Source organism: Elaeis guineensis, chromosome 16, assembly GCF_000442705.2.
Source record: "Elaeis guineensis isolate ETL-2024a chromosome 16, EG11, whole genome shotgun sequence".
NCBI classification, from domain to species: Eukaryota; Viridiplantae; Streptophyta; class Magnoliopsida; order Arecales; family Arecaceae; genus Elaeis; species Elaeis guineensis.
Window position 1 is genome coordinate 42,817,710 of NC_026008.2, and position 15,000 is coordinate 42,832,709.

General features: G+C 36.9%; 1 protein-coding gene across 2 annotated transcripts; it reads right to left on the reverse strand.

Moving 5' to 3' along the window:
* Positions 1-6,158: 6,158 nt before the first annotated feature.
* Positions 6,159-14,131, reverse strand: LOC105059017 (single-strand DNA endonuclease 1). 2 transcript variants are annotated; one of them, XM_010942139.4, is made up of 14 exons: positions 13,985-14,131; positions 13,737-13,894; positions 12,686-12,747; positions 12,465-12,592; positions 11,256-11,307; positions 11,108-11,180; positions 10,901-10,974; positions 9,716-9,775; positions 9,330-9,501; positions 8,127-8,226; positions 7,729-7,811; positions 7,504-7,604; positions 7,272-7,402; positions 6,159-6,609 (listed from the first exon to the last, which is right to left on the reverse strand). In XM_010942139.4, the coding sequence occupies exons 1-14, from the start codon at positions 14,050-14,052 to the stop codon at positions 6,204-6,206; spliced, it is 1,668 nt and encodes a 555-aa protein (XP_010940441.2). In that variant the 5' UTR covers positions 14,053-14,131; the 3' UTR covers positions 6,159-6,203. The 2 variants fall into 2 exon arrangements, with proteins under 2 accessions (XP_010940441.2, XP_073106145.1); XM_073250044.1 differs by lacking the exon at positions 13,985-14,131 and having other exon boundaries at positions 12,686-12,815; positions 13,737-13,872.
* Positions 14,132-15,000: the final 869 nt, after the last annotated feature.

The following is a 15,000-nucleotide window of genomic DNA, read 5'->3' on the forward strand; positions in this document are numbered from 1 at the left end:
AAAGTTTAATTAGCTAAGTTATATTGTAATTATATTCATGCTTTCTGTATCCGAGTTATATTCATATCCTTTTAAAACAAATATGGATATGAATTTTTATATTGAAATAATATCTTTATCCGTATTCATATTCATCAGATAAAACAAATATGGATATGGATACGCTGGTATCCGATCTGATTTCAATCCTATGTGTATCCGCACACTCACATGCACCCATATACTAGGCCTCCATATGCATACAACAAATGATTTATACATTTACCTCGGCTTACACTTGGCTATTTATACCTGATGATTCAAGTATGGATGTTGCTAGTTCAAAGCTCTTGTATATGATTAGCTTCTAGTATTTCATGTTGCTGGGGACTGCAGATCATGTGCTCATGGTAAATTAAGGTTTCGCAAGACAGTTTCTAATTAAAAAAAAAATAAAAAGGTTATAAAACGTTAACAGACAAGTCTGATTATTTTATTCTCGTTGCCTGAGTTAGGATAACCGAGAAAGCCTTTCCTTACCTCATCGTCCTTCTATAATAAACTAATCAGGAACTTATCTGATGTAAGAAGAATGGATCGGTGAGGCGTCTGAGGTAGTTGGACTATGTGACAATTATTTCAACAAATCTTATCGTCGTATGCATAATTAAAAAAAAAATGCCAACTATAACGTGCACCATGGCATGGTCATTTGCTTTCTAAAATTTGAGTCCTATTGGAGCTCACGGCAGTGGGAAAGACAAACGGACAAAATTCTTATATATCTCAATTCCCACCTCGCAATCAAAGTATCAAGGACATAAATCGCTGCTTATCATGCATTCATACAAGAAAACTTGTAGTCGTTTCCATATTTCAGGTATTATTCGACATCTACAAATTAAGGTGAAACTCCAGCTTAGTTTTTCTTTGTTTGGTACTCCTTTTGTATCAAGCGATGACTACAGTTTTTTTAGTTTGACAGAGTTGGAAAGAAGAGATATAATTATCAGATTTCATGCAACTTTTTACCATAAAAAAGACATATTATTATCACATGTCATTCAGCTTCTGATATACATCTTCTAGGCCCAATAGAAGAAAAAAAACCATTACAACCGTATACAACTCTGGAAACTAACTGAAGACTTATAAATCCCAACCATATATCAATTGTGAAGTGGGTTTGGACCTTGAGGTACCCCTCTCTCAGACACTCCATAGATGGAACCAAAATCATCATCATCCTCATTGATCACTTGAGATGGAGAAATCTTGGAGAAACAGCAAGCGGGTGATGGATGCTCACCTTTCCGGCTCTTGTCCACGTCATTTTTCGTAGTTCTGAGGCCATGCTTGACACTACATAACTGGCCTACCACAAGTAATACAAGGAAGAAAGATATGGATGGCCGAGAGAACTTTATAAGCTTCATTTTGTTGGAGAAAGAACTATGAGAAAGAGCAGGAAGTTTGGGAAGAGAGAGAGAGAGAACAAGGTTGGATTTGAAGTTGGTAGAGGTGCAGGACGGTGGGGAGTGTATTAATAGGGGACCATCTCTCTAAGGTGAGAAAGACACTGTTTCGTACCAAAATACCCTTTTGGAATTCTTCACATTGCTCTCTCTCTCTCTTATGTGTTTAGAACGCTTGGTTTTGTCATTAGGAAATGCTATAGGGGCAGTTGCAAGGGAAGATGAGGTAATAGACCTTTTCATTGGACTATGATGGTAGACTTTCTTGCCCATTTGGCAACATGCATATTACTGGTGATTATTATATATAATTTCTATAAGTATGGATTATTAGAAAGCTCCCGAAAATGATCTCGATCAAAACTGATAATGATCATGCATTCTTTATCCAGTTCTTTGCAAGCAAGGTGCCATGGACCATGGGTCACTTAAAACAACCAAGAACTTGCATATCATATGATGTTCTTAGTGATTTGATTTGAAGTGCAGGTTAGGCCTTTGGCACCTGTTCAAATCTTGGTTCTTTGCGCAAATCTACCTACGTGTTTAAAGCATGTGGAGAGAAGGTGGATGAGACGTGCAGCAACATGCATGGTTGGACATCCACGTTGATCCACACACCCAGTACGTATCAATTTAGGAGGCTGAAATTTACCAATAAAAAGGTGGTGTCTAGGTTGTATAAAGGTCTTCTTCAAGAATTAGACCAGTTACAAGCTGCCTCGTGTGATATAATATTAGTGGTCATGTTGAATCAAGGATTGCCTTGAGTGACCTCACCAAGTCATTTTTTGGGGAGGTCAGCCATGAAGTATACAGGTCCATTACAATCCTAAATCAGAAAATATCCATGCTTAATTTAGCTGTAAATTTTCCACTTTTGGTGTCTTGGTTTGGACAACAAGAGCAATGGTTTGCTCATGGAACGTCAGTCTAGGGAATCATTAAATTGGCCATCACTCGTGGGACAAGCGTACGTCATAGACTGCTTATCTGTGTTGTGTCATCTTATAGGCAATCAAAGCAAGCATAGCTAGCACTTACGTTTGCATTATTCTACCAGTAATTAATGCAGTGCAGTGTGACACATCACGAGCACATGAGACTGGATAAAAAATGGCTATGATCTGTTTGATAGAATATATAAATATTCTCAAAGGAGAGAGAAAGATTATATGACACATACATCCTTAAGAGAGATTCTGTCCATTGGAAATTGTTGTTTTTTCTTTTTTCTTTTTTTTTTCCCAAATGGAGTTAGACACTTGGACTCTCCAGTATGCACTTATAAATTATGTTAGGAAAGAAATACCTACTCTTTTATGCATGATTTAATTAATTATTTATTTATTTATTTATACCATAAGAACCTCTCTTTCAGTATCAGGAAATATTCTCCCTCATGTAAATTCACATGATATATTATAATGAAATAGTTATTCTCAACTTGCACATAATAATTCCTGATGTTACCAAGGTAAACAAAATACATTTGTCTCCACCCATCATCGCTATATATAAACCACCTTGCAATGATGTAGGCTACAGCAATGCACACTGAAGGTGATACCAAATCTATCGAGGCTATTAGATTATCTTAGGCTCGCCGTCTGTTCGGAACCAAGCAATATATCCGAAACCGATGGACTGCCGGCTGTGATTGGGGTACTGGAAATAGCCAGTGATAAGAAGTATAAATGGATAGATTTGTCAGTACTGGAACCACATCATGAGAAGGTAACGTTTGATGAGACGTACAAAAGCCATTGAAGTGACTTCAAGCTCTCAAACCATATCTTGCGCTCCAATATCAAGTCAAGGGTGGTGAAGCCAACTCCTTATAATTTTTTTTGGCGTGCTATATATGATGATATCCATTTATCTTTAACTTCATTTTGTCAAATAATGACTATTAAACAGTATTAGAAAAACACTGATCCATTTGTCACATACTGTAAGCTATCTTGTCACTCAATTAATAGATGCATATATGAGCCACAGTATAGATTCCTACTGAATCAATTATAGATTATAGATAAGCCATGCACTGTGACTACATAGTCCGGAGGTGGTTGATGAGTAGTTTCCATGCTAAACTTCCTATAGCCACTGCACTTTTCTCACTGAAGTAACCCAATCGATGTGCTCTTCTCAATGGTTGAAAAACTCCAGTAAAAAGAGAGCTATAGCTGGCAACTGGAAGTTAAAGTCTGTGTTGCATTCGATGATGCCAAACTTGTCCAGTGGTTCGCATACAGACAACCTATCAAGCTATCAGCCTATAACTTACAACAGACAACGGCGTAGCTAATTATGGATGGAAAACAGCATTTAAACTGTTGTGTAACATATGGCAGACGGCGTCTAGTTTGATATAAGCTCGTCCGACGTGGCTTCAGGAACCCATTCATTCATTCATTCATTCATTCACCGAGTTAAAAATAAATAAATAAATCAATACTATCTGTTTTTTTGGTAAAAATCAATAATTTCTTTTGAGAAAACACGATAGGCTAGTGTCATGCAGCTTCACACTTCAAATAAAAAGGTACGGTCGACAACCAACTGGCCTAAGGGTAGATAGCAACCAATGAACACTTTTTATATATGCATGTACGACTGATATGAAGCATGGTTACAGGATGTTATCATGCATGGAGTGAAGAGTCATATACGTTGGCAAAAAATTTTAGCAGCCTATTTTATAAATTCTTTTGCTAATTATTCGCTATAGTTTACCATTACTCCAATCAGAAGTAATTTACTTTTGTTGCTTCTCAAAATCTTGTAAGCTATGCTGGGTGGTTTTCATCTCCCCTTTCCTTCTATATATATATATATATATATATATATATATATATATATATATATATATATATATATATATATATATATATATATATATATATATATCATGAAAGCTATTCGTGAAGCATCTGGCATCTGTGCATAAAAATGATGCGTGGTCCTGTGGGCCGGGTGCTGTTCTCGAAGGGCTTTGAGAGTCCTGCACTGAAGATTCAGCGCATGGATCCGCCCATAGCAGCTGTCATGGAATTAGACCAGGAGGGCCATGCAGGTACGCTGATTAATTTCCTCATTTAAATCAGATTAAATTTTTTGGTACTTTGGTACCACCCAACCAGCTCATTAGATGGCTATTTTATGGCCAATTTATGCCGTTACAACCCCAGTTTTCTAGGTGTCCTCCAGCTTAGTCACGCAGGTAATAAAATTTTGACATTCTCTCTTTAAAATCTCCTCTCGGTGACATACAAGTTTTGTTATTATATAACCATGCATGTAAGAAACCTCTTCTCGAATAGAAAGATTTGAGGGTTTATATTAAGTTGTTATCTAAATAGCACAACAAAAATCAGATTATTTTGTACTCTAAACATGCACTCAAAGAATTGAAAGATGCTAACTGTGGGTTGCCTACACACAAATTTCTAACTATGTTTTGTATTTATAATAACTTGCCTTTAAAACACTCCACATTTGCCCGTATATGCCAACATATGCAACGGCATTATTTTTCCTCGGATGCAGTATCACGTATATATAAACAGATAATAGTTAAAATAGGGCAATGTTGATGCCAGATTAAAATGCCTATGTAGAAAATTCTATATGAACTTTGAGAAGATAGTATTTCTCCATAAAATTGGACGCACTGCTTCAAAACAATAGAGGTGTCAAGTTTAAAGTTACTATCACCCTATTCGCAAAATAACTCTTAATACAAGTTGCAGAGACATGAATGCAGATGGTAGAAGGCAGCCATCAGGATAACCAAGGTTTACATCAATGATGTTGAATGGTATCAGGCAATAATTGCAGTGTATGGACAAGTATCGCCACCGATTTAGTTGTTGCTTATAAATCAATTGCTTTGTAGTTTTTGGTGTTTTACTTGGAAATTTCATCTTAAATGCAAAATTTCCATGGTAGATTTTTCTGCTTGTTCAAGAATTTCAAGCAGAGCCTACGTATGTTCTCTAAGGTTTCCAGGTGTTTTTAGTTTCTTGGATCAGATAATACCATATGATTTTTTTGATCAAAATTACAAAAGCTCCTTAAGATTAGACAAGGGTAACATTGCAAGGTATATCTCAACGTATACACCTATTCATTCATTCATAAACATCACCATACGCTCATACAGTGCATGGAATCAGATTAATGGATCAAAGTACATCCAGAAACGATCAAAAGCTTAAGGGGCTGGATTTATCCATACAATAATAATTTGATAATTGGTGTCAAATTCTGGTAAAGACTGGATCAAAAATTGAACTCCAATGAAACCCCGAAGCCAAGTTGGAAAGAAAGGAAACCCACAAACAGAAGGATGCACAGTTCAAGTACGTGTACAAATGTGGGAAGTACGATGTTACAAGCGAACATCTCAAAGATGTATTACAAGACAGACCTTTAACTGAAACAAAATGAAAGGAGGTTAAGAGAAAACAAAAGATGAAAGTCCGTCAATAACAGTATGCAACTGTTCATCCTCCACCTCCACCCACCGGCATCTTGTACAGCGTCAGTTCTCAATAAGGTGAGAGGAAATTGATGAAAGACCAGAGCTGGGGCCGGCGGTAGAGGCGCTTTCAGGCTGTGGAGTAGGGGCAGAGGAGGACTGAAGGTGCATCAACCTAATTATTGAGCTGCAGAATGATGTAACTGAAACCAATGCTGTTGCACTACAACAATAACTATTTCGCATTGTATTTTGTGGTTACTCTAATAAAGATCTCTCCTAATACTGTCTATAAACAATCTCAGAGCTCTTGCCTTCTTCTCATGTTCAGGTGACAAATCATTTTCTGAATCGGACACATTAATCAGATCCACATGCTGGTCAGAAACCATCCGGCCTATTGCAAATTCACAAGCACGGAAAGGTGGTGAAGGGGTGGACAGATCAATGACTTCAGGTTCTACACTGTTTACATCAATTGGCTGGCAATGGTTGGTTTTATCAGAGAGGTAATTGCTTTGTGATTCAATGTTGAGCAACAGGCCTTGCAGCTGGATATCAACTTCAGCAAAAGCAGCTTTGGATGATTTCCTTGGCCTTGGTCTTCTGCTCTGCTTCTTTCCTTCACCTTTCTTCTCTATGAATTCAGCTATCTTCTCTGGGCAGGCACTGCAAGGATGCATGAAAGAAATAAAAGGGGCTCTAAATAGGGTTAAGTGCAGAGAAACTAACAAAAACATTTAGAAAATTATCACAAGATCCACAAACTCTTCTTTTCCTTTTTGACTTCCAAAGTTCCTTGCAGGACATACATAGGTAGGGCAACCAATTAACAGATTTTTGGTTGAATTGGGTGCAGATGAATTTCACGTATCAATGATTATATGCAAACAAATCTCTTGCAGATGCCAGTAGACCATGTGCTAAACATAGGCATAGCAGAGTTCAAACACCGACCTAATGCGGCAAACTGGGCTGTAGGTAATTCTTATTGGTGATGCTCCCAAAAAAGAAAAAGAAAAGAACAAATAAATTGGTGCATAAATAAAAAATGGATAAAATGTCCACAGTTTGAGCAATGGACAACAGGCAAATATGAATTGACATTGCATATGAAATAGGTATCGAGTTCATAAGGAGTCCCATTTATGAATAACATAGACATTTATCGAAATTCATGAAAAACTTGGCTTCTAAAATTTTCATGAAATACTATTACAAGTAGTTACCACTGGTCCTTCATATGTACCATATATTTATTGTTTCCTGCTACTGGAAGGTGAAGCTTTGCTCAGAGGGCTCATGCTAGAAGAGTCAACAGCCATTATTACCTTTCAATCAGATCAACAGGGACTATGGAAGTTTTAAGCCCATCTATGTTGTGCCAAGAAACCTCATAGCATTCTCTTCCTTGCACTTTTCTCTGCTTCACTATAGCAGATACGGGGCAAGGAACTGGTATCTGCAAAGGAACAGACGAAAAGAATAAGAAAATAAAAAGAAAAAAGTCAAGGAACACCAAGTACATGTGCCAAGTTTGGATATAACTGTGGAAAGTGATACCTCATCCAAGGGAATCCTTATTCCCAGTTTTGATGATGTGGAACGTAGATTAGCAAACCGCCTAAGATCTCTCTCAGCAATCTTGGGAAGGATATACTGATCTATGGTAGAAAAACGGATTAGAGAAATTGATGCACATCTGACATGTAAATCAGTCTGCCTGGTCACATATAAATAATACTGACAGCAGGCTCTTACAGAAATTGTCAAGAATGCAGATATTACCTGTTTTATCAGGGTCCCAACCAAAATACCGTGCACATATCTGTTGAAGTTGTGTCCGTAGAAAAGGATGTTGGGTGCACACCCTGCAAGATACAACTCAATCACCTAAAATATGAAAATTGAACTGATTTAACAATAAATTGAATCTGCATCTTTCACAATGCAATATGGAACAAGACAAGTTAGGCTTTCCAAAAGACATGCATGGCATTCATATCCCATAACGACACAAACAGAGTGAAATCAAACAGGCAAGGTCTATTGACACTATATAAACTTACTAAAATCTATCCAAAATACAAGTTTTCAATTGCCATAGTTCTTCCCATTCCTCTGTGACACACGTTCACAATTCAAAACATTGGAATATATTATCTGAATTAGATGTAGCTCTTTACCTCAGTACCGCCTCTGAATCTGGTGAATGACATTTTGGCTTCAGATAGGCATTTATTACTTCCAGAAATTGATCGTGCAATCCTAGATTCTTTCCATTTGCTAACAAAATTAGAATAAAAAAAGTCAGGTGGAAAATATTGGGTCAGCAGCATGTTTGTATTTTAATAAAAACAAGAGTTGGGCTAATGATCCATATCCAATTACTTCTCAAAATATTACACCCATTTAATTGAGATATTTGATGATATTTCTACTTCTGGAATTCAATAGTCTAGGTGCTTAAGAGCAGTGAGAGGATGAAGCAAAGTGGTTGCTAGAGGTGTAGCAGCTTCACACCCAAAAAAAATAAGGTATAGAAATAGAAACCCAAGCTTATAAAAACAGGATAAGTTCTAAGAGACCATGGAAGACTGACAAAACTACTTCAAAAAAAACGAAGGAAGAAATGACACCTTAGATGTCTCAAAGTTTTGTCCAAAATGCTTTGTGTTACAGAATATAACTACCTACTCCGGAAAATGGGCATACACAAAGGATCACACGGCGACTTGCTTATCTTTAATCATGAATATACACATTTTTAACATTATTTAGACTAATTCTATTTACACCTCATAGGAATCATCTTGGTTAAAATCTATGACAAATTCTTCAGATGTTGGCATCAAAATACCGTCATCAAGATCTATTTTACAGTTACATATTTTTCATTACTTCTCTCTGAGAAATGATATAATCATTACTTAAAAAAAGTAGAACACAATAACTATATGAGAAAGAATACAACAAATGTTAGCTCTTCAGCTTGAGAAGCAAAAACAACACAGCTTAATACATTGTTAGTGCTTCAGGAACATTACTACCATATATGAAATAAATGAAACTTTGTATACAGTGTTATATATAAGAACCACCAGTTAGCATTAATGGAAGTTTATTAAGAAAGTCACCAGTTAATATTTATGGAAGTTTACCGAAAAGGACCATTTTCAGGCTTAATAAGTGCTCAAGACAGACAAGGCTAGCAACCAACCTGACCAGAAGCTTGCAGAATACGAGAGTTTTTAAAATTTGCATATTCATTTTACTGTTACAAGATTTAGAATATTTACTTTAATTAAACACAATAGGATCTGCCGCTGATGGGTTTGTGTAATAGCCACTGCATAGAGCAAAATTCATGTCTAGTATAGCAAGCTTACTGCAATTATTGTGCCTCAGGCCTGAATCATTCTCCTTATTCACATCACAGCTGAGAACTTTCCCTGTATTTTTCTTTCCTTTATACTTTTTTGCCATTATTAATCCCTCAGACACAATCTGGGACAGAATCGTATCATTGCCTATTGATTTAACAAGCCGGCATGCTGTTTCCTGCAGCATTCAAAGTTCAAAAACATGGAAAATTACAGTTTAGAAGGATCCTTTTCATACAAATTAGTCTGTTGATATTGTCCTGAAATTGAAATACTATTATGAAGTTTTATATGTTCATGATGTAACACACAGCCATGTACCAAAGTTGGAAAGACATTGACAGAGAAATCTGCCCCTATTAAGTCAGGAATCTAAACTTGATGCCACTTACCGGCCCAAATCCATGAACTCGTTGAGAGTAGTCACTGCCAAGAAGAAGAGCCAGAGAAATCTGAAGACCACAGGTGGTCAAACACATTATATTAGAAATGAAGCATAAAATATATATTATAAAACATAGACACATACCTTTGACATCATACAGGACAACATTATCATATAAATTACCAATAACATTGAAACATTGATATAGCAGAAACTTGACATTGCATCTAGTGAGAATATTACATATTGAGCTCTTATTTTTCATTTTCTGGGTTATAAGAACTTCTTTTGGATTAATATCTGGTAAAAGAGTTCGAATGTTGTTTGAGCTTTATCTCAAGTCAAACTTAGTTTGTAAATATGATTCTTCACGAAGGTTTGAAGTACTATGGTATAGGTGTGTGACAATCATGTAATGGCAAGACATGTACTGTGGCAACTCAGAGTTTGCTGACACAGGGATGCCTACATATCACAGTACATAACTGGGATGGTAAGAACCCACAAGCCTAACCTAGGAATTCACTTTCTTCTAATACTTTTATCATGTATGGTAAAAACCGATTCAGTTCGTTGTTGTGACATCAAAGGCCTTCACCAGATAACCAGCCTAGTAGAATTTACGATATAAGATAAGAGCAATTCATTCAGTTTTAGCTTGAATTGATTAAATTTTCATTTTTTTGAGAATATACACATAATCCATCTACTTCGATGCTAGCTACACTGGCATTGATGTTTCACTTCCAATTCAGAGATATATTAGTACTAAGAATACCACATGTTTGTAGAATGTATTAAGCAAGATCACAGTCCATGAAATTTTGTTAGATTACATCAAAACGACCAAGTGTCAAAAGTATTTATTGGATAAAATCATGTAACTTCTGAACCATATATACTCATTTGTCAATGTACAGTGTGTACATTATATACTTGTGTTATACAAGTGTTATGAGAGGGGATATTATCCATTTCTTATAATTATATTAACTGGGTTTTTTTGGACAAGTATGCCATAAAAGAGTTGGATATTTTTGAGCTCTATTTAGTCACCCTTGGTCTGTAAATTAACCCCTCACTATTTAAACTACACTAAATGATCATCAAACAAAACGCTAGCAGAGAGAGAGAGAGAGAATTAATCTATATGTTTCAATACAAGAAAGTGATCTAAAAGATGGTGACTTACCAGTGAATTCCTCCCAAATCCAAGGTTTTTCTCTATATCTTCCATCTCATAGCAAACTACATAGCCACCCTCCCCTATTTCAAATAAGAGGTTTCAGAAGTCATCAAAGAGTAAGTCAGCAAGTTGGGAAAATTAAGCTAAAATTAGTTGAATTGCATTTGAGTATCAAATTTCCCAAACCACAAGGTTGTCAGTTCAAGAACTCGCCTAGGATAATCTCTCTATAAACTGTCCTAGCTCCAAAAAGGAAGATATCTGAATCTGAAGTGAAACACCCATCCTGAAAATGATGACACTTGTCAAAATATCAATACAACAGATTGTCCAAAAACACTGAAAAACCCAATCCACTTACACATAAGGATGCTGAATTCAAGAACGCACACTGTGCTTCTGCTTCCTCTAGCCTGATTGAAGTAAAAAATTTAACAAACACAACTTTATTATTCCATATGGATATCTAAACCAGCTGTAAATTACGTACTGTGTTACTCTATCTACAAAAATAGTCTTAGTATGAGATTGAACAGTTGCAATTTTCATATTCAGTGGAGCCTAGAATCTTCACGAGTTGTCTGCCCCTTTCTTTCCTGAGTTTTGAGAGCATTTATAAATGAAAGCAATCCATTTAGACACGAAGCATTAGAAATTATACCAGCTAGGAAAGTCCTCCAAAAGAAACTAAAGCTCCACTGAACTGCTATACTACAGTGATCTGCAATTTAACAAAAAATGTCGGGGATATGCAGATGTAGTCTATATACCAGCTGCCTGCTTTGGTATGCATGTATTTGTAAATGAGAATAAGAGACAATAATGAAAAAGAGGAAACATGGAGATGAAATTGCGAATTGAATGGTGGTACTCTGAGGTGAATGATGAATCATAATCTTGTCAAGTACGTAGAAGAAATCAAAGTAGCCACTTCTGTAAAATGCTGCTAGAAAAAGAAGCGTGCACAGGTCTAGAGAGAAAATTCCAGAAGCATGATCCAAGAAATGTCCAAGTGATAAACACATGGAAAATCATGGGAAAACACCTGCAAATTCAGCTTACAGTGAATTCAGTTAACATATTTCAAGTGGTTTCTCCTTTATTTTTGGACATGCGCCTGTGCATCCCTACAGATATGAGGAAAACAAATCATATCCTTCTTAAAGTGGAAAATGCTCCCCTATGTGGAAAAGATGTTTCCTGGTATCCATAAAAAATATCACTGCTATATGAGAGCCCTGGAGTAGAGCTTATCAAAGAACAGAACAGCCTCTAAGCAACTGCCGTAACAATTATCTATTCATTGTTCAGAATGTACTTGCTCGCACCTAAGTAACACAAAGGCTTATCTGAACTACTCTGACCAGGAAACTAACAATTTCATTAACTTCACCCGTTAAAACTAAATCAACATCACCACCACCAATCACAGTGAATCCTCTACCCTCTATCTGCCATGCATGATCATCATAGAAGGAAGAGATAATCAGAATGTCAATATGATCTTATAAATCATTTCTATGAATCCTAAAAAGAATATTTATGGAGATACAGCATACAAAAATATTACCCATCTAGGCAAGGAATACCAAGCGCCATTCCAAGAACTTTTGCTTCTTTTATCGCACATGAGAATTCAGAACCCATGTTTCTACGAAGTGAAGGCATTGATTGGGAATTTACATCCTCTCGAGCAACCTGAAACAAAAAAGCAACTAATGTTACCAAATTAGATGAAAGCACTGTATCTCATAGACAAGCAGGGTGTGTGTGAGAGAGAGAGAGACTGACCTCGGAACCAAAACCCAGTCGCTGTCTATAAGTGGACAATTTAATGGAAGGAATTGATCCATCTAGCAAATGCAACAAAAAGTTCACAACTTGTTCTGGAATAATGTCCTCTACCATAGAAACATATATTCTTCACCGACAAATAAACACCATCAGCAGAGGAAAACTAAAAATATAAAGCATTACATGTTTGTTGAACAACTGCTAATTCAATCCCACATTGGCACATTTTAACAATTATTGGCACCTTACACTTAGCTCCCAGAATGGGGAGCAGGTGCAGGTTCAATGAAGCGGATACTTTAGAAACACTCTTAGAAAGGAAGCATGTAGGAAGCAGGTGCAAGTACAAGATTCCTGGACGTTCTAATGTGGTTGTGTCACATAATCACCTACTTCCTGTTGCTCCTAGCACACATCCATAGCCAGAATATTTTCCAATGTTCGTCAATATTTTTCTCCTTCATAGGTGCATAGGTTCTCCTTTTCAACCTCTTCAACCCCATTTAACTGGGTTCGGAAATAGATATCTAGAGGCAACTCATCCACTCGAATACATATTATAGTTCCTCCAAGTACGACACCACGATTCATATTGCTACCACTCAAATTTCTATGGTGTCAATTAAAAAATAAATAAATAAATCTTTAGTGTCAGTGAAGACATGGGAATAAGTCGCATGATTTCACGCCAAAGATTTCCAGCAGACCTATGACTGACAAACTAAACAACCAACCACGAGGAACATCAAAGGAAGCAAAAAGTTCGGTTACAATAAATTCTTTCTGTCACAAATATTGCCAATACTTGCAGTCTAAATCCACCATTACATTAGACATTTGTCCACAGGCTTCCATAACAAAACCATGTCTAATCAAAACCAAAACATCTAAACCGCTACCTCTACGCGCAAATATCTTACAGGAATTAGGCAAACTCATCTCTAATTATCACCAGAGCAAAATATCATTCTTTTCTTTTCTTTTCTTTTCTTTTCTCATCAAAACATTAAAAAAAGAAATAAATAAATAAATATAATAAAATTAATACCTGTAACGAAAATAAGGCTACAGTTCAAGGCGATCAGGGCTCGGAGCCTGTGGAAAAGACTTCTGATGTAGAGCTTCTCCTTCGCGCAGGCCGGCGACCGGCTGGCGTTCTGGAATTGGATCAGCCAGCAAGAGAGATCCACGCACAGCCTCCTGTTCCTGGGATCAAAGAGAAGAGAAGGATGAGGACTTGAGGAGTGGCAAGAAGTGTAATAAAGAAGTGAGAGGGGGGGGGTTTGAGGAACTTACTGGAGATAGTGAAGGGGGAGGGTTTTCTTGCAGGACTCCAAGATATCCCACAGATTTTTCACCCCCATCTCTCACCAAGAAAAAGAAATCTGTTCTTTTGGAGAGACGAGGACCGGAGCAAAAAAAATCTTTATTTTTAAAAAGAGGGAAGGCCCAAAAATTTGAAAGAAAACCCTTCGGTTGTGTTGTTAAATTACTAAAGTACCCCTAATCATTGATTTAATTTTCACGTGCGGGGATCGAATGGATCTGTGAACTTGACTGGGCACTGACGGAAGAAGAACGTCCCCACTGTCCACCCTGCAGTTGGCGAGAATTACGTCGCTGTCCATTTCGGCAGCTTTTGCCGTTATCATGTATCCTCCACGTGCGCTGCGGGTGCTAAAGCTGTGCCACGTGCTTTTTTTTTTTTTTTTTTTTTTATAATAAAAATAAGAGTTGGAAGGAGACGACCTAACGCATCTACTTCTTCTCTTTGGACATGATCATAAAATCTCAATTTTTATTAAAAAATATTCAATTCAAAATCGAGTTTGAATGAATAGATAGCCTCTCCTTACTATACCGATGCCATATATACAACCAGTTCGTTACCATCAATTTTATACAATTTTTATTGATACAAATTTTATTTGATGATTGCAGCAAACAAACAGTCTACAAGCGATCGACTGTGTTCTAATTATCACTAGATTAACTCATCAGCTTCAACTCGGATCCAGGGAATAAAAAAATGATGCTTGTTGGTGCAAAAATCTGCTTGCACCGGAGAAGCTGGAGTCGAGGGAGTCGCGGTCGCCGTCGGGACCTGCAAAAGAAGTCTAAACCGGAGGTGGGGTTGCTCCGGCAAGACCCTCCGATGCTCAAGCCAGTTCTCTGCCTCAACAAAAATGGAGTGTTCGAACGAAAATTTTAGCAGAATTTTCAGGTAAAAAATGAGAGCTTAGAGAATAACATATCTGGGGCCCCCTTTTATAGGCGGAGGGGGCAGCAGACTGATAGCGATATCTGTAACC

Excerpts from the sequence above, each read along its gene's own strand:
- LOC105059017 (XM_010942139.4), bottom strand. The coding sequence starts at position 14,052 with ATGGGGGTGAAAAATCTGTGGGATATCTTGGAGTCCTGCAAGAAAACC. Across the intron at positions 11,181-11,255 it reads TGAATTCAGCATCCTTATGT|GATGGGTGTTTCACTTCAGA; the intron begins GTAAGTGGATTG and ends CATCATTTTCAG. Across the intron at positions 7,403-7,503 it reads TAAGGATTCCCTTGGATGAG|ATACCAGTTCCTTGCCCCGT; the intron begins GTATCACTTTCC and ends GTTCCTTTGCAG.